Source organism: Idiotropiscis lumnitzeri, chromosome 1 (genome assembly GCF_059441095.1).
Source record: "Idiotropiscis lumnitzeri isolate Australia: NSW breed Sydney's pygmy pipehorse chromosome 1, RoL_Ilum_1.0, whole genome shotgun sequence".
NCBI classification, from domain to species: domain Eukaryota; kingdom Metazoa; phylum Chordata; class Actinopteri; order Syngnathiformes; family Syngnathidae; genus Idiotropiscis; species Idiotropiscis lumnitzeri.
Window position 1 is genome coordinate 6,171,528 of NC_142391.1, and position 19,288 is coordinate 6,190,815.

The 19,288-nt window shown below is 41.8% G+C and overlaps 2 protein-coding genes across 2 annotated transcripts; both read left to right on the plus strand.

The window, feature by feature from the left end:
- Positions 1 to 511: 511 nt before the first annotated feature.
- On the plus strand, positions 512 to 18,777 carry tspeara (thrombospondin-type laminin G domain and EAR repeats a). Its single transcript, XM_088313402.1, has 14 exons — positions 512 to 743; positions 4,671 to 4,848; positions 6,336 to 6,541; positions 6,610 to 6,947; positions 8,712 to 8,802; positions 9,014 to 9,173; positions 9,467 to 9,598; positions 9,669 to 9,739; positions 11,143 to 11,307; positions 11,471 to 11,666; positions 12,792 to 13,024; positions 15,912 to 16,090; positions 17,681 to 17,782; positions 18,240 to 18,777. The coding sequence occupies exons 2-14, from the start codon at positions 4,761 to 4,763 to the stop codon at positions 18,391 to 18,393; spliced, it is 2,115 nt and encodes a 704-aa protein (XP_088169528.1). The 5' UTR covers positions 512 to 743; positions 4,671 to 4,760; the 3' UTR covers positions 18,394 to 18,777.
- On the plus strand, positions 724 to 3,263 carry LOC148342980 (U3 small nucleolar RNA-associated protein 14 homolog A). Its single transcript, XM_088313389.1, has one exon. The coding sequence runs from the start codon at positions 809 to 811 to the stop codon at positions 2,966 to 2,968; it is 2,160 nt and encodes a 719-aa protein (XP_088169515.1). The 5' UTR covers positions 724 to 808; the 3' UTR covers positions 2,969 to 3,263.
- Positions 18,778 to 19,288: the final 511 nt, after the last annotated feature.

Genomic DNA, 19,288 nt, shown 5'->3' on the forward strand with positions numbered 1-19,288 from the left:
AGGCTACAACGTCCACAAATGTGTAGAAAATGTGCCAGAGCGCTGTAGCTGCGAGGCGGCTCGACGTGCCTACGTGACGGCCATGTTGGAAGGGACAACATTCCTATCAAAAGCAATGCGTTGAAATTAAAATTGATGCGTAACTTGCTCGGTTCTCAACTGATAATTCTGAGGTTTACATTTTTGTTGAAGCCAAGACGTGTGTTAACAATACATGATGTAAGAAGGTGAAAACAAAATCAAAATAATTTACAAGTGTAAAGTTACCACCAGTTACCTTGTAGCAATTTTACGACGTTGTGCGCTACCATTTGCAGAACTATATGCCAGCATTGTTTTCTTGCCGTCCCCTTACGTATAATGCACTAAAGCTTTTGCCCCTTCTAATGCAGTGTCCCCGTAGGCAACGTTAAGCAACGGGGCGTGTCCAAACTATTTACATTTTAATTTTATCTATGATGCTGCCTCTTCACGAGCTGGCCTATCGGTGCGTTATCTATAGATGTCTATGTTTGCGTAATTGTATCGTAACGTAACTTTGTCCGGGTGAGACTTGCGTTTTGATTATTGAACAAATAAATAGATGACAATAACATTACAGTATTTTAAGCCAACCATAATGTGTAAAAAATGGCGAATTAACTACTGAAAAAGTCTTTATTTTGTAGTACAATGGCGAGAGAGTGATTTTGTCATCAGCCGAAGAAGAGGACGACCACGAAGAAGACGAGGAGGCGGAAGTAGTAAGTACTGCGAGACGTCGCACGTGTGTTGTTGAGACAACCGAGTTAGTGTTGTTAACCGCAACATGGCAAAAGTTTTGACGAAAAAGCGGAATATGAAGGGTCGCAAGAAGAGTCCGAGCGTTGCCGCTGACAACCCAGACATAAGTTATGATTTCGTCGATGATGGCTCCACTAAAGCTAATGAGCCTACCCCGAGCGACTCGGAGCAAGACAGCGATGATGAACGCAAAAGACAAAAACTGGTGGAGGCTATCAGCGCCATCGGAGGAGCGAAACGGAAGATAAAACTCGGGGAGCGGTCGGAGCCTGCCGTCCAGAAGTCGGAATTTACGGTCAATGCAGTGGGTGAGGGCGACAAAATCAATTTGAGCGACCTAATGAAGTCGATGAACAAAATCCCGGCTGTCTCGATCCGGGGTAAGAAGCAGCTGAAAAACCTGCAGCAAAGTAAAAAAACAATTCAATGTCCTCTTAGCAAGCAGGAAAGTGAGAGAATCCAAAGAGATGTGTCATTTCAGAAAGTAGCAACAGAGGTCTCCCAATGGCAAAGTGTGATACAACAGAACCGCCGGGCCGAACAACTTATTTTCCCTTTGAATCAGGAGCCATCCGGCCCTAAACCTATGGAGAGAGTTGTCACTGGCTGGAAGGCGCAAACTCCTCTTGAGCAGGAAATATTTGCTCTCCTGTCTGCCAACAACCAACCAATCCATGACCCCATTTTAACCCCTGTTGAGGAGGCTTCCATGAAGGCAATGAGTCTCCTAGAGGTGAAGATGCGCCGTGCTGAGCTTCAGAAAGCCAGGGCTATGCAGACCTACTATGAGGCCAAAGCCCGTCGCGAGCGGAAGATCAAGAGCAAGAAATACCACAGAGTGCTCAACAAAGCAAAGCGCAAAGAATTCCTCAAGCGATTTGACGAGATGGCGAAAAATGACCCGGCGGCTGCTTTAGAGGAGATGAACAAAATTGAGTTGGCCAGGATGCAAGAAAGGATGTCGTTAAAACACCAGAACAGCGGCAAGTGGGCCAAGTGCAAGGCCATCATGGCAAAATATGATGAAGGCGCTCGCAAAGCAATGCAGCAGCAGCTGGAGGTCAACAAAGAGTTGACGCAGAAACTCACAATCACTTTGAATGATGATGACGAGGAAGACGAAACTCCAGAAAACTTGCCTGATTTTGTAAACGAAGCACCGCTGGGAACGGATTCAAATCCCTGGATGAAAGGAAAGCTGTCTGAAGATCCTTCAGAGAAAGGGAAAAAGACGCGTGATCTCACCTTGACCGCAGAGTCGACCGCAACTGCAACAAATGTGGAAGAGGAGGAAAGTGACATTGAGGAAACTGAAGAAGAATCCCTGCTGCGTGAATTTGATAATCGTCGGAAAATGAGGCAGGAGGACAGGCAAATGTCAGCGGTTGGTGAAAAAGCGACCACCCCTGAGGAGTCTGAAGATGCATCTGTTCAGCTGGTGGAAACACAGGTGGACCAAATGCCGGATTTAGAGTTCATGGAGCTCCTCAATCAAGTGGATTCAGTTCAACCCGATAAACCACGTGTTGAGCCGCCTCCGCCGCCCGCGGACAAAGAGCAGAAAAAACAGGACAAAGGAATATCACTGAAAGACGTTCTCACTAAAGACGCAAATCCCATTCTTATCCCGCTCGCGCCGACCGCCGTGGCCGCGGAGGACTCGGATGAAACTTTTGCTCAGACGGGCCTTATTCAAGAAGCCTTCGCCGGAGACGACGTCGTCGCCGACTTTATCAAGGACAAAAAGAATCAGGAGGCTGCGGACAAGCCTACCGTGGTGGACATGACGCTGCCTGGCTGGGGGGAGTGGGGAGGGGGTGGCCTCAAGCCCTCCCGCCAGAAGCGCAGGAGGTTCCGCTTGAAAATGGCCCCGCCTCCACCCAGGAAGGATAAAAAACTACCCACCGTCATCCTCTCCGAGAAGAGGAACAGCTCGCTCAGCCTTCACCAGGTGAACACGCAGCCGTTTCCTTTCACCAGTCCCGCTCAGTTCGAGAGCACCCTGCGCACACCCCTGGGACGCACCTGGAACACCGAACGCACGGTTAAAAAGCTCACCAAACCCAAGGTGCTCACCCGGCTGGGTACCATCATTGAGCCGATGTCTCGGGAGCAGCTGATGAAGGACAAGAAAATGTGCGCAAGGGATGCGACTGGTAACAATCTGAAACGGAGCCATTCCTGAAAAGTAGGGGTGGAACATTTCTGGGAAGTCTTCTGTGAATTTCCATGCAAATTTAAGATGGGGAATAACATCATAGCACACTTTTGAACATTTGAATTTAAAAAAATCTTTTGTCTTGACACACATTCATTCAGTCTATATATTTAGTATGAAATGCACTGTCGCCTTGATTGTTTAATGAAAATGCATAATGATGTGGTTTGATGTCTTCTTTCTATTTGTCACCCAATCATGGAGAAAACACATTTGAGCTGTTCGTTGTGGCTTAATTTTGGAATAAAGTCAATTGGAGTGACTTATTTTCTTTCTTTGTCCACACGGGGGCGCTCATGACCCAGTAATGTGGTTGGCAACTTTCAAGACCTCCGAAAAAAACAAACTCAAGCAAAAATCAGCAAAATAGCTTTTTTTAACCCTCATGAGCGTAGACATCACACATATACAATGCATAGATCCATTTTTAAGTGTTTTAGCCCACGGATGCAATCCGTGTGCCATATTGGATGTGCAGGACGTCTTCCTGATAATCATACTTGATACTGTAAATGAGGTGAAATTATATTTACAGTTATGTTTTTGTACAGTGTTGACTTTTTAAAAATATATTTTTAACAATATAAAATGAAAGAAAATAACCAGTAATTATAAATTATGAATTATTTTTTAAAGATAATTTCAAGAATTTACGGGAGAGTAAGGCCCACTACACATGTAATCTTATACAACTCAGCTCTATTATAAAAACATACTATATAATATACGGGATGTTTTTATTATCTATAGTGCCTGTGGTATGCGACAGAATTGCATAATTATAAAATATATATATAAAAGATGGACTATACTGCATTCTCTAGCGTATTACAATGAGGCTTGTAGCTCTGCTTATAGCGTGTTTAACATTTATTTTAATACAGTAGAGTACTTAAAGTACAGTACATTTTCTGCACAAGGTATATATTTTAAGTATAGTAAGTTCAACTACAGTTCTCATTTGTATACTGTGCAACTTTTAAGTGTTAATCTTTAACAACTGTAAACATTAATCAAGCAAAACTTTTAATGTTTGTGACATAATTGAAGCATTAAGCAATTAAAAAAATATATATCTTTTTTTGGTCAAAGTATCGGTAAAGTCAATGTGTTTTCTTTCTATATTCATTAAACGTGTTTTTCACCTTCTCAGTTGTCTGGATTTTTTAGCCTGGCCCTACAAAAAAAAAAGATTTTGTTTTTTGCTAGTGGGGCGAAGCTAGAGTACATTCATGGCATTTTCAATTCGTTCAGTGGGGGAAAAAAATATCCCCCTCTTTGCATTTTTTTCCAGAAAGATTAAAAAGCACATTTCAAGTAACAGAATAGTTACATGCCTTTAAAGTAAGTGCTTTATCATTGTTTTCCCCTTCCGAGTCCACTTTAAAAATGTCCCCTGAAAGACTGGTGAACGTGTACGTGTGTTTCGGAACAAGGCAGTAAAAGCCAGTAAAAAAAAAAAAAAGCAGTCGGACGAGTGACAGGCTCATTTGCATGGCGGGGGCCTCTTAAAAGGGGGCCGTGCAGGTGCACGGCTTCTCCACACACGTCAGTGGATTCCTCTCCAGACATACACACACACACTCACGGATCATCTGGAACATCCTGTTTTGTTCTTTTCTCAACTTTGGACTTTATGTTTTCTCTTTCAATAATTTTGCATTTTTAGATGCTGTGAAAGATGCTTTTGTCAAGGGAGCATCCCGCATGGAGACACTTTGCCAGGGAGACCGAGTGAACTTCAGAGGCTTCCGGGGTGATGATGTCATTGCTGCTACTCTCCCAGCTGCTTCTGCTCAGCCTCAGGGTCGCTCCCATGACGGCTGACCTCGGAGGACAATGTCCAGGTAAAAAAAAACTTTCCTGTCACAGCTAATAATGATTATCCACATAAAAATTTCCTGGAAACCCCCTCCAGCCACAAATTCCTCTGGATAGCATATCCACAAATTGGTTTGCCAAGGTAGGGATGCCGGTTTTGTGCTTTTAATTTAATTTCTGCTTTTAATTTAATTTCATTTTCATCCCTCCCTGCCTCTAAACAAGTACAGACGTGGAACGAGGTTGGGATTCCACATGTTCTTGGGATGTCTCATCCGTTTTGTGAGCAATTCCCATTTGCTGGAAAACACTAAAAGCCACCCCTCCCGCCACCCAGGGCTATTCCGCACACGGCAGGAATTCCGGCATGCTACGACGCTTTTTTAAAATTACTTAATAGCAGGAATTCCCACTCAGGGGTGGGAAGCCCTTTTCGAGGTGGGTGCTCCCTTTAAATCAAAGAAGCCTTTCAACTGACGTTTTGTTGTCAAAAACAGGAGTGGAACCTCCAAAATGGAGTCGATCACTAAGCTACGTTAGTGTAACGCAATGATTTAAAGTTTCTGTAAATTGCAGCATGATTTGAAAATGGCTAAAATGAGCTCAAAATGATTATTGCACACCAAAATATCTTCTTTGCAGTCTTGGGCTCAAGACTTTTTTTGTGGGTCTTACTGAAGAGGTAAATAAATGTCTACCAAATTTCATGTTGCTAAGTGAGACTGGCTGCATTTTCAAAACAGGATGAGCACTTGTTTGTTGTATGATAAATGGTGTTTTATTGGCCTCAACAATACAAAAAGGCAAACTTTGTGTCATTTCAGATATGGGCCCTTGAGACTTTTTTGTGGGTCCACTCACGATAGACATGTCTGCCAAATTTGATGTTGCTAGGTGAAAATGGCTTCCATGTCTAAATTTTCAAAAAATTATAACTGACTATGGTAAATTGCCCCCAACCCAAAAAAAAGTGTTTTACTGGCCTCAACATACAAAAAAGGCACACTTCATGAATTTCTTTCAGATACGGGTTCCTGACATTTTGTGGGTCTACTCATGATTGGCGAAATGCATATTGAATTTAACGTGGGGCAAATGAAACTTTTTTTTTTTCAAAAGGGGAAGTCTACCAAGAGCCAGCCGAGAGCCCGGAGCAACTAATTACATTATCCGAATACTGTGTTTGGACTAGTGGGGCTGCGTAGAATATTTTTGGTAAAGCAAAATAATTGGGTTGACGTCCCCTTGAATTAAAAAAAAAATGTACTGGATGAAAACTTGTTTTTCAGTCTGGGAGAATCCTCAAAGTGTTTTTTTTTTTTTGTATTCAACAAACAGTACCTGACAACAAAATTTTTTTTGCAAGCGTGTGTATCCTGGTGGTAAATGTTCGTATTTTCGGATTTCTCGGGCAGGATGCCCTGAAACTACCTCAGTAGAAGCCCCTGGAAAGTTAAAAATACGTCAGTTTCACCGATGACTGCATCATCGATAATGTGTCAACAACCTGCAGATTTGGCTCCTGTGGATCTTCTATCTGCTGTCCTCATGAAGGCCTCCGGACTCAAAGAGGGGGTGCACGTGAGGTCATCCGGAGGGGTGCGCGGCGTCCATTTCTCTGGGCCTCAAGCTCCCGTTAGCTTGCTTTCCAACTGCGACCATTCCCCGAATGACTTCTCCATCGTGGTCACGCTGAACGTGGCTCGCATCACACACAAGGTGAGTAACCCTCATGCCTCAATGAATGTTGGACTTTGATGGAAGACATTTTTTTTTTCACCTTCCAGAAAAGTGAATACATCTTCACCATGATGGAGCCGAAAAGAGCCGAGCAGGGACCCCCGGAGGAGAAGGAGGATGAAAAAGTGCGGGAAGAGGGAAATAATCAGCAAATGGACACCAGTGGAAGAAGAGCGAGGAACAACGCAGAACACCGCCGTCTGCTCTTGGGACTGAGGCTCTCCGGGAAGCGGCTGCACTTGCTCTTCAGGGGACAGCAAGGAGTCATGGAGCAGTGGGTGTTCCAGGGCGTCCATCTCGCAGACGACCGCTGGCACACCCTGGTTTTGTCCGTCGAGGGTCGTCACGGCAGGCTGATGGTGGATTGTGGCTCGCCGAGGGAAAGGTAAGCAGACAAACACCAAATCATCATTTGAGCCTCTGAAAACTGGAATGGGCTAACTCAATTTTTGATTGAAAGCTATCGGGCTCGGTAATTTATATGGGAAATGGCGACTTCTTCAGCATATTTTATTTTTTAAACAGAAATGTTGAGTTTCCCCAGAATTTGATATTTTGCCATATTTAATGATTTTTATTGTCATAGAGACATTGTATTCCACAACTGAGGTACTGTCATCATTTTCAGAAATAACGTGCTAACGTTAAATTATTTTTTTTTCGTACAATATACCACTTGTGCTAAGTCCACACAATGTCTGACTCTTCTATCAATCACTAAACCTCAATTTATGTTATTTTGACCAAATGTTGCACTGACGAATCAGAAAACGTAAAAAATGCAATAATAAGCAGCTGCTGTTTTGTAAAAATTGGAACGAAACCTTGATTTAGACCGGGAAAAAAGTCTGCACTTCACTTAACTCATACAATCCATGAGACATACATATAGGTTTTCAAAAATGTAGTCCCCGCCTCCCAAAGACGTATTTATACGTCTTGTCCTTTTTTTTTTTTTTGCGTCATAGCTCCCTGTGTTTATAGCATTAGAACACAATATTCTGTTGGCCTCACAAAATCAGTTAAAATCCAGAAAAACGCTGGAATTGAGGGGTTTCCTCGAGTGAACATTTCTGGGATTAAATGAGTTAAAAAAACAGAGAAAGCCTCCTCTCATTCTCAGAAGCGTCATTCTAAAACAGGGGTGGGCAAACTTTTTGATTGGCGGGCCACTATGGGTTCTAAAATTTGACAGAGGGTCCGGACCAGGAGCAGATGGATGGAGTGTTTTGGTAACCTCACCTCATCGGAGAAAAAAAAAATACATTTAATTTTAAATGAAAGTGAACAAAAACATTAACAACAGTATATTTGTCTTTGAAAACCCACAGTATTTAGAAAAAAAATCATTAACAAGGTTTATACATTTAATTTTTTTCAAGTTCGGTGGGCCGCATTAAAACATTTATCGGGCCGTAGTTTGCCTACGCCTGTTTTAAACATACTTGTAACACCAAAAGCAATGAAGAAATGCCGATTGTTGTAACATACAAATCTCTAGTCACGGTGTTTAATTCAGTTTAGTTCAGTCCTTTTCCATCTGCGATACTATTTTATCCATTTTTTTCATCCGTTTTTCATTGAAAGCTTTTCTACAAAATATCTGTCACTTATATGTGTTGCGAGTGAAAACAAAACTGCATTTGCCAGCATGTGCTCCAAGATGATCACAGTCAAAGAAGCGAGACCTGAGTTCATATCAGGACAAACAGGTGGCTGGGAAAAAAAAAGCCACAAAATTTATCAGCCAAAAAGATAATTTCCCGTGTCCCATTTTCTGTTTACCGTTTTGAGCACATCTTCAATGACCTTGTCCTACGAAGCGTTTGTTGAGGTCGTATGTTCACTTGGAACTTGAAGTTGGAGAAGAATTGCCCACACCGGGATCAATAAAGTTGTGTGAATCCCGAGTCCCTTTTCCATCCCCTTGAATGCGCCCCACAGGGATAATAGATCATTCATCACAATACATCAGCGGCACTGAAAATATGCTTCCAGCCCGCTGCCTGACAGTCGCAGCCGCCTGACATCATTTGATAGATGGCTTTGAGTACAAACTCGCCTCAGACGGGAATATTGGTCGCCAATAATAGTTATTTTTATTGTTGGGAGAATACTTCATGAAAATTGTATCTTTTCTGGCCAACAGTTTTTCTGCTAGGCCTTTCCCCTCGGACCTCAGCTTTCACGTGTCCAGATTTCACATCGGCAGTCGGGGCAGATGGAAAGGATTGTTTACGGTAAGGCGCTCACACGATCTCTTTTCGTGCTTACGTGTCATTGACTGTGCAGTTCTGTTTAGCTTGTTAACGAGGCAGGATGGAACTCTTCATCTCGTGTGATCTGCTGCCGCCTGCTTTTCCATTTGTAAAAATTTGAATTGTTAAATCCAACATCGACCTATCTGCAGACTAGAGAATGTGTCCCTCTGATCCCGTGCTCCTTTTACAGGGCCTGTTGCGACAGTTGGTTCTGGTGCCGGGTTCGGATGCCTCCCGTCAGATATGCCCATCTACTCAAGCGCAACTCGCGACTCTATCAGTTCCAACAATGTTGCTGTCGGATGTTGCTGTCACTCGGAAGAATACTGCAAGTCACCCGTTCCCTTACGGTACAGTTGTTGCATTATTTTAAAGTAGGCCTGCACGATATGCCGTTTGAACATTGCGATTGCGATGTGCGCATGCGCAATAGTCACATCGTGGGACGTGCGATGTTTCTACCTTTTTTTTAATTTTTTGACAGTCAACAAAGTCTTATCAAACAGAGCTATTTGAGTCATCTGGCGAAAAGTTTTCTAGTTTCAATATCGCAATGTACATCGCAGCCTCCCCAAAAATCGCAATGTCGTGCAGCCCTAATGACAAGCCTCAACGTTGATTCTAAATCTTTGTGAACGCCCAGAAACGGAAGCGAGAGTGACGGTGGGTCTACAGCAGATGTGCTCAGAGACACTCCGAGGCCAGTTGTGGTTCAATCTGCTCAGGAAAACGCTCTACCTTTGCGATGGTACCTCGTGGATCACCGTGCTGGAGGGTGAGGCGCCAACATCATCTTCATGAGAATGTCTCTGTTTGGAAATGAACAAACGTTTTCTTCTGCGCAGATCGTAAAAGACTGGACTATGTTGAGGAAGAGCAGGTTCTCAGTACCAGCTCAGAGACACACGACATTGAGGTAAAACACAATTGTTAAGTTCTACATGTCAGTCTTGTCATTTTATGTTGGAGTCAAAAGCACCTCATTTGCGCTAATGTCAAGACCAAATCAAGATCTTTAAGACTTGAGTCCTAGTCAAGACCAACAATTTTTGGAGTTGCGAATAATTTAACAAAAAGATTTTGAGGAGTTGAGACCAGATCAAAACCAAGACACTAAGGAATTGCGTACCACTCAAAATAAAGACTTTGATGCTTCGAGACAGAACTGGGACAAATATTTTGAACGGTTACGGCAAAGTTAAGACCAAGACTTTGAGGGGTTGAAATGAAAGCCATGACCAAGACTTTGACAGGCTATAAGGCCAAGTATATACTGACCAAGACAAGTTGTGACTAAGCCAAGATGAAGAATTGGATGGAGTGAATTGAGTTGAGACCAAAGTGAAGACCAACACTTTGAAGGGAAGAGAGAGTATAACTAACCATATTCGTATTTTTTGGAACAGCAGTAGTGATTTTATTTCCATTTGAAATTTGCATTGAAAGGTGCTACTTCCGGTTTAAGCTATATGCTTTTATTTTGAATGCGAACTTCCTGTTTAGTATAGTTCACACGTACGGTAACTTAACAAAGAGTGCGGCAAAGAGTTTTATATTAAGCGTCAGAAAAACGAACATCTTTTTTACTAGCACCCCTTCCAAAGAGGCAAAAGGTGTGTAAATTTTAGTATTTTGTGTTTGTAAATATTGAGTGTTGAATGTAAAATATCTCAGCTAATTGTTTGCATGTGTTTTGAAATGTGTTTCAGCTCTTACGGTGATTAGGTTTGAAGGTTACACGTTTATGGATAAATGTTGCTAAAAAAAACGCAAAATCATCAGTAAAGTCTCATCCTTTGTCGGAGGCCACGACCAACACTTTGCCAATTTTAGACCAAGTTAAGGATTTGACTAGCTGAGACCAAGTCAAGACCAAGACTTTTGCAATTTAAGTTCAATAACTACAAGTGCTTGAGACCAAAGTTAAGATAATGACCAAGGCAGAGTTGGTATAAACTGCAGCGGTGTCAAACTCATTTTTGTGGACGGGCCATCATCGTAGTTGTGGTTTCCCTCAGAGGGCCGGTATGACTGTGAACCCATATAAATTGATTGGAAAGCCAATTTTGAAATCAGGAGCTAGTAAGTAATTGTTCAACAATTTTTCAATTTATTTTAAAAGGGGAGGATTGGTAACAAATAAATGGCAATATCTCATTTGTCAATGTTGTTAAAAGTGAAGAAAATATGCTTGAAACAGGAAGTTAGCAGATGATTCGCCCTTTGCGGGCCACATAAAATGAGGTTGCGGGCCTTGAGTTTGACACCTGTGGTATAAAGTGAAGACCAAAACTCTGAATTGTTTGGTGTCATCTTCAGGTCTTCCAGGTCCAGGGCGTGGGTCTGATGGCTGCCATGGCTCACCGCTCCACAACTTCTGGCTCTGCGTTGTATCGGTGGAGCCAACAGAACGGCTTCCAGCTACACCAGAATATTAGCACCAATGGAGCGCTGGCATTGAGGCATTTTAACATGGGAAAGAAGGTAAGACGGCAATGAAAGCGGGCAAATGAGATTCCCGGGAGATCAGTTGGAATTCGTACGGACTATACATGCCTGTTTGCCTCCTGACCAGACAAACAAAAAAAAACTAATGTAAGATGAAAATTGTCGCGGTTGTTACTAAATTCCTGTTATTTTGTTCCAGACATTTCTGGTGGTGTCCAACTCTAATATAGGCGCCGGTGTGGGAAGGGAAGTCGATGTCTCTGTCATTTACAAGTGGAACCGAAGAAGCCAACAGTTTGTGCAGTTTCAGACTTTGGAGACTCACTGTGCACGTGACTGGGAAGCCTTCAAAATCCATCGACACACATATCTCGTAGTCGCCAATCACAGGATAGGTAAGAAATTAAAAAGGGCGTGAGTGCCCTCAAACATGGTGTAAAACGACTTGTAGGACTTTAGGGCGGAGGTCCAAGGGGTTGAAGACTAAAACTTTGGCTTGTTGAGAGCAACTTAAGATCAAAACTTTGAGGGTTCGAACGTAACTTATTGTTATGTTATGTCGCTGTCTCTCATATTGGTAAAGACAGCGAGTCTTTGACAATTTTACATGAAGTCAGGATCAAGACTCTGAGTAGATGGGACTGATTTGAAATCACTACAAGTTGAAATCAAATCAAGACCAAGTCCAGACCAATATGTTTAGAGGTTCAGATCAAGTCAAGATCAGGATTTTAAAGCAGGGGTGGGCAAAGTTTTTGATTGGCGGAACACAATGGGTTCTAAAATTTGACAGAGGGGCCGGACCAGGAGCAGATGGATGGAAAAACAAAATGCATATCATTTTAAATGAAAATAAACAAAAGAATTACAACAAAATATCTGCGTTTGACACACCAGAGTATTTAGAAAATATAACATTAACAAGCTTTGTTTATTTAATTTTTTCCAAATTTGGCGGACCGGATTAAAACGTTTAATGGGCCAGATGTGGCCCCCGGGCCGTAGTTTGACCACACCTGTTTTCAAGGGTTGAGACCAAACCAAGTCCTCGACTTTATGTACTTGAGGCAGTGTCATGACCAAGTGTGCCGAGGCTGTAACGTCTCCCCCGGCCCAAAATCTTCTACCCACCCTCACGTGTGCAAGTATTTACATTTTTGTTATTATGCATTTTATTCATCTGTTGAGTTTTTTTTTCCCAGAAGCTCACACTGTGCCCCATAAGTGCATAGTTTGGGGTTCTCCTCCTACCTTCTTTCTCTTTCATTTAATAATATCGGGCACTGACCTGTCTGCCCTCTCGTTCTGCCTCCCTCTGTTGCTTTAATTGTTTTTACACTTCTTGTACAGGTCGAAACTGTCAAATGAATTTCGTTGCTCTGTATTCGTGACAATGACAGTAAAATTTGATTTCCATTTCTATTTTCCCATTTCAATTTAAATAGTATAGAGCAAATCAAGATCAACACTTTGCGGAGTTGAAACTAACTTATTATTGTGCGTCACTGTCTCTCCTACAGGGAACAACAACCACACCATCGAGAGCGTAGTGTACAAATGGAACAGGCCAACAAAGTCCTTCGAGGTACACCAGAGGTTGAGAACGTCAGGGGCTTACGACTGGGAGTTCTTCAAAGTGGGACCTTACCATTTTCTGGTGGTGGCAAACGCCTTTGACGGAGTGACCACCTCAGTAGACTCTGTGATCTACGTTTGGGTCGACGGGAACTTTAAAGTCTTCCAAACCATTAAGGTACACACGTTGCGATGGAGATGTTATTCATCTGTTCATGGCCACTTTAAAACATTTATTAACTGTAAAAACATTGCAGTTATGAAAGTCTTAAGTGTCTTCCCTGGAGTCACTCTAGTAGTCTGGGAAAAAAAGGCACTTTTACAAAATTTACATTTATGACTTTGTCAAAAGATTTTTTTTAAAGAGGAAGCATTTCTTCTTAAAAAAAAAAAAGGACTGCCGGGAAATAAAATATGGACGAGAAGGAGAAGGAGAAATGAAGCAAAAAAAAATATAAGGAAAAAAAACCTAAGCTAAACTTATTTAATAATTTCATTCTTTTTTTTTTCTTCTTTAGGCGAAGGTGGGTGGAGAAAACAAAATTGAAAACTGTTAATCTTTATTTCAATCTATATCACCCAACCCTACGAGCCAGGCTCATAATTTCTCTTGCTGAGATTTATGCGATGGCGTGCCGAAAGCGTCCTGTCATTGCACTCGGATGCAGGAAACAAACACAAACAAGGCGAGATGAAAACAAAGTAATGACAAGGACCGCGAGGAAAGCATCAGGCGTGTCCTCGCTGCCAAAAATAGTGCATGCGGTCTGTAGCCCACAGCGAGTGTCATACTTGCACTGTAACCGCACTTACAGTGAAACGTGTGTTGACACATTGATAGGTCTATAAGGAGAGGAGAGTGATTTAGGGGAATTCCACAGCTGGATGTGAGGAATAGCCAGAGAGCACCCCCAGGGCAGATTAATTAATCACCTCAACTCATCCAGAACACTCTGACATATACTCGTTACACTTCCACGACTGTTTAAGATGGTTGTTTTTTCTTTCGATACACCTTTTCAACCGTGATGTCACACGTACTTCTGGGTGGCAAAAAAAAAAAAATTAATAATGATTAAATTTTTCTGTTGCTGAAATTATAGAGGGCTTTTGTCTCATAGCACGGTGGTCCCCAACAACTGGTCCCCGGGCCACTTTGGGCTGTATTTATTATTCGACGGCGAAAAATATTTTGTTTTGATAAGTGATCGACTTCTCCGCGTTACATCGGACTATTGACGTATGTCGAAATGATAATTGTCTCGGTCGCATTGCGCTAATATTAAACCCTCAAGCTAGCAAAATGATTACGGCCACGTTCGAAGCCTGCTCTGCACAATATGCGACGAGCGCGACCCTGTTGGCTGTCCGCAAAATTTAGGGACTTGCATGAACCGGTCCGCGGCCAAAAAAAGGTTGGGGACCACTGATCTAGCCCTTATGTTTCGTTAAATTACTCAAAAACTACCCAGTCAAACATTTTGAAGGTAGACAAATGACAGCAGTTTGTTTAACAGCCTGTAGATTTTGAGGTGGCTTCTTCACCTGAAGTAATTTTTACTTTTGAAGTAAAAAAAAAAAAAAAGACCTGTTGCGCTAAATCTGTTAGCATAACTGAGCACAACAAGCTTTGTCCGTTTTTCTTGCAGTCCAAGTCAGCAGTAGTCAAAGAAATATTCTGTCGCTCTGTGTTTACAAACATTGCGAAAATGTCCATTCAAGAGAGAAGAAATAATCGTGTCGCTGGTTACACGAGAGTCGGAAATCCACTGTTGAATGATGGGGAAATATTTCTGCCTCAAAAGTTAAACAAGACATGGAGGTCTGCAAATTTCTTGAGACCTCAGCGTTGACCTGGGCCTACAATAGCCAATAGTCTTAATTGTCAAAGTATGAACTACAGATCTTTACAAAATATAATAATAGTCTGTCTGACATTGGCAAATGGATGATTAACTCATTCACTACCAGCCGAGTAAGAAAAAAAAAAATGGATCTTTGACGTCTTTAGCCGTCAATGGCAGTAAATGAGTTAATTATTTACAAAGATACAAATTTCCGTCCATCCATCCATTATCTGAGGTGCTTTTCCTTACAAGGGTGGCAGGGGTGTTGGAGTCTATCCCAGCTGGGCAGTAGGCGGGGTCCAACCTGAACTGGTTGCCAGCCAATCGCAGGACACACATAGACAAACAACCACTCGCGCTCACAATCACAGCTCCAATTTAAAGTGTCCCGTTAACCTACCAAGCATGTCTATGGAATGTGGGAGGAAACCAGAGTACCCGGAGAAAACCCACAGAGCCACAAGGAAAACATGCAAAATCCACACAGGAAGGCCGGAGCCGGAATCGAACCCACAACCTCTGCACTGTGAGGCCATCGTGCTAACCTTTATCAGTATTTTTAAAAAAAAATGGAAAATGTATTTTTTTTTCAACTTGTTTTTGCAAGTTTTCACTCTTTCATTGCATATTTTGGCGGGAACCTGTGCATTTGTGGTGGGAACACAAAGTTCTCAGGTCTGAAAGAACGTGCCGTAAAGACACACAGATACATGACTTGGATCATTTTACTGTTTTGAGATTCCCCCATGACGGTTCAACGACTCAACAGGTGCATGTTTCTGCAGGTACCTGTACCAGACTACTGTCCCATTCAAAAATACAAACATTTATGGCTCAGTTTCAGGCTTACCACCATTTTTTCCTCACCGCGCTGCCACTTTGGAGGTTCTGTTGCATAGAATTCCCTTCAAAAGGCTACAAGTTTTTTTTTGTCTTTTTTTTTTGTTTTGTTTTTTTAATAATGACATGGGTGTTTGCTTCCCTTGCGTGTAAGCCAACACAACCGCTAATCGCCATGCCTAATTTGCAAGTTGTCCCAACACGATTCAAAATAATAGTCTCCCATTAACTGGGACTGTTAGCTTTTTTTCTACTCATCCAGCGGCTTGTCGACGAGGATCCGGTTGAGTCAGCGCACTTTCAGCCTTAATTACACATTTGCCCATACATGTCTTTCAATGTTTTTTTTGTTTGTTTTTATTTTTACATTTAACACAGACATTTTGCGCCACTGACTGGGAGATGTTCCAGATAGGCACACGGGTCTTCCTGGTGGTCGCCAACGGACACCGGCTCCACGGCAACGGGCCCGGCGAATATGCCATCAACTCCACTGTCTACGAGCTGGACATGACCGAGCGGGTGTTTGTCCGCTTCCAGGACATTGTCACATACAGGTATCGTGAAAAGTGGCCAAAGTATTCACCCACTGTGCTGCAGTTGTTGTGAAACGCTATATAAATAAAGATGTATTGGAAAAAAAAAAGTAAAAGTTGAAGCACTGATTCAGCGGCTTTATTAGAGTAAACATTAAAAAAAAAAAAAAGTACAGACTGAAATGTGCTCAAGTCCAAAATAAAAATATTTAAAAAAAACTCGACTTCATCTCTCCAGGTTTCAACCATGGTTTTCATCCATAGAAGTTGGAAAAAAAAGTAATTAGATGTCAAGTATTTTGACACAGTAAGGATTTGAAAGTAATTTTTTACAAAAATCAAAAAAACAAATTGCTTAAAAGTGAGCGTTTGCTCTTTTTAAAACCATCTGAATGTCACCACACTTTGCTAATCGCCTCCTTGTCTAGAGTCTCTGACCAAAGTTGAGTTTGATTCGCAAACTTTCAAAGTTTCATGCGGTTATGAAAGTACGTGCAAGTCAAGCTAGCATTAGCGCTGTAAACAAGCCGACGTTAGCCGCAGCTGCTACGTCGTTAGCGTGACATTGGAGTGTGACTAACACAAATTAATCTCTCTTATAAGTTTTATTTTATTTTTCGGACGGACATACAATCAATTAAAACTCTTGTTAAACTTTCCAGTCGAGCAGAAATATTGCTAATTCCACGTTGCTTCTGAATCCCCCTCAGTTGCCCGAGGGCCGTTTGCTGTGCTTCTCTTTGCTAGTCTTCTTCCTAGTTGTTGGTAAATGATAGGTTGGCATTTTTATTATTTCTAGTAAGTCGAGTTGATTTTTTTATAACCCTTAATTACAAAAGAATCTCAGAGGGTTACGAGCCCCAGTGGATCTGACATCTCCTGATCTAAGCCCCCCAATCAGGCGAGGAAAAACTCAAAAGGACACAAAACAATCGGCTTTTAAGACTCAATTTAATCTGATGAAGAACAGCAGATTTTAGTAAACATTTAGTAAATGTTCAGGAAAGTGGTTCTTCCTCAAGACCTGACCTAGTCAGTTGATGTAAAATCCTCCATACAAAAGCACGCAAAATGTGGTCCTCCCTCTCTAAGCAGTAAAAATACGGCAGCAAAACACAAATTCCACATGTCAGGGAGTAAATCAGGGCAGAATTTGCATACGGCGTGCGCCTGCTATTGCATGTGCTCGCGAGTGCACGGCAAAATGATTGATACCTCGTCACTCACAACCTCTTTCGCTGGATGGCTTATTCTTTCCGATGTGTGGTGGTTTCTGAAAAATCTAATTAGAAGTACAAGATGGGGCCTGAGAGGGATGATTTTCTTCACAGACCATTTCACTCATGTACTACTGTCAGCTTATACAAATATGACAAATATCCCCCATTTGAATACATTAGCAAAGTATTTTTTTTCATTACTTCCCACTACTGGATATAATGTGGTGGTGGACAATCGGTGGCACATGGGCCATGCACGGCCCGTTAGAGTCTTTGATTTGGCACCAAATTAATAAGAACTCAGAGGAATTCTTTTTTTTTTTTTTTTTTTAAAAGGCTCATAAATATTCATAATAAAAATTTCAATGTAACTTTCGCTTTCTTCCGGCAGTGCGGTGGACTGGGAGTTCTTCACTCTCGGCGAGGAATATTTCCTGGTCGTCGCCAACTCCTTCAACGGCGAGTCGTACTCTCTCAACAGTGTTCTCTACAGGTACTCGCCTCGTCATTGGCCGCTGATAAGCATTAGTTGTACGCTTGACATACGAAGGATTTTGTGGCCAGCATTTTTAACTGAAAGTGGATTTAAAGCGTCTCCTGTATTTACTTGATGCCCATTTTTTTTTTCCCGAGAGAAGTCAAGAAAACGAGCCGCTGCGGAAAAGTGTTATCCCTTGCCATATCGCTGTTATTGCACATCGCAATAGAATGATTTTATATTTTAAATTTTTTTTCATACGTATTTTTCAAATGAATTTACATTTATTTACTATTTTCTCCTCATTTTTTTCCTTTCTTTTCAATTTTTTAAATATTTATTATTAGTGTTACTGTATTAATATTTTTCAATTGTTTTGTATTTTACTTTAAATTGTATTTAATTATATTTGATATCATGTTATTATTGGTAAAACTCCACAAATGTGGGTTCTTGCATCCCCCGCGTCCAGGTGGCAGGGCTATGAGGGCTTCGTTCCCGTCCACTGGCTCCCGACCATTGGATGCAGCGACTGGGAGTTCTTCAGTGCTGGCGGAGACTCTTATCTGATCTACTCAAGTGCCAAAGTGCCTCTCGCCAAAGTGTTCAAGCTGAAAATGTACTGAGCTCATTCACTACCATATTTATGCATGTGGATGCATGCCCTGTCCACGACCCCCCCCCCTCTCCCCAAGAGTCGGCCCACCATGCAAAAACCTCAAAGGAACTCTTATAAAAAGAGGACCACAAGTGCTCATGAAATCAAAAACAAGCACCTGTATGATCGTTGCATCATATTATTCAGGAATTTAATATAGCCCCCAGAGGTCTTTTACAGAAAAAAAAACTTAAATACATGCAGTGTGTGTGTTAAAGTGCCTGTCTGCAGCATGAGAATACTACAGAATGACTGTAAATTATTAAACAAATAAGCTACTCATCATTTTCTAAAAAGGTCACTTCTGTTGACTCTGATATTTTGCACACTATTAAATGTCATTTGTTCACAATACTGTTCCTGTTTCAGGATTATTCAGTTATATCCGGACCGATGAATCGGCCTGACAATTAACCCGACCCACTATAGCCCCTCCTAACCTGGTAACAATATTTGCTGATTGTTTTTCCCTTCAAATACTTCAATCATTTAAAATGTTATACACAGAAAATGATCATCTCGTAATTTAGCACACAAAACCGTATATTCAAACTTGACGTTAAATAGTCATTGAATAGATATGGAATTCCTAATCTTTGGCACTTTCGGCTGTTGTACGTGTTTAATCCATTGTATCCGGGCCAAAGTCACCTCTATGGCTAAAATATTCCCTTTCAGAAATTAAATAGTTAATCTTTTATAGTCATTGAAACAGTGGAGCCAAGTGCAAGGGCCTTGGAGGTTTCAAATTTGCCCTAATTGAAAATACGAATCCATGCGAATCATAACCCGAAAGGAGTCTACCATAATTGCACGCAGCGGATATGACGTCACTGTGTTATCCACAAAAAACGGGATGAAAC

Excerpts from the sequence above, each read along its gene's own strand:
- LOC148342980 (XM_088313389.1), top strand. The coding sequence starts at position 809 with ATGGCAAAAGTTTTGACGAAAAAGCGGAATATGAAGGGTCGCAAGAAG.
- tspeara (XM_088313402.1), top strand. The coding sequence starts at position 4,761 with ATGATGTCATTGCTGCTACTCTCCCAGCTGCTTCTGCTCAGCCTCAGG. Across the intron at positions 6,542-6,609 it reads TGGCTCGCATCACACACAAG|AAAAGTGAATACATCTTCAC; the intron begins GTGAGTAACCCT and ends TTCACCTTCCAG. Across the intron at positions 9,740-11,142 it reads CAGAGACACACGACATTGAG|GTCTTCCAGGTCCAGGGCGT; the intron begins GTAAAACACAAT and ends TGTCATCTTCAG.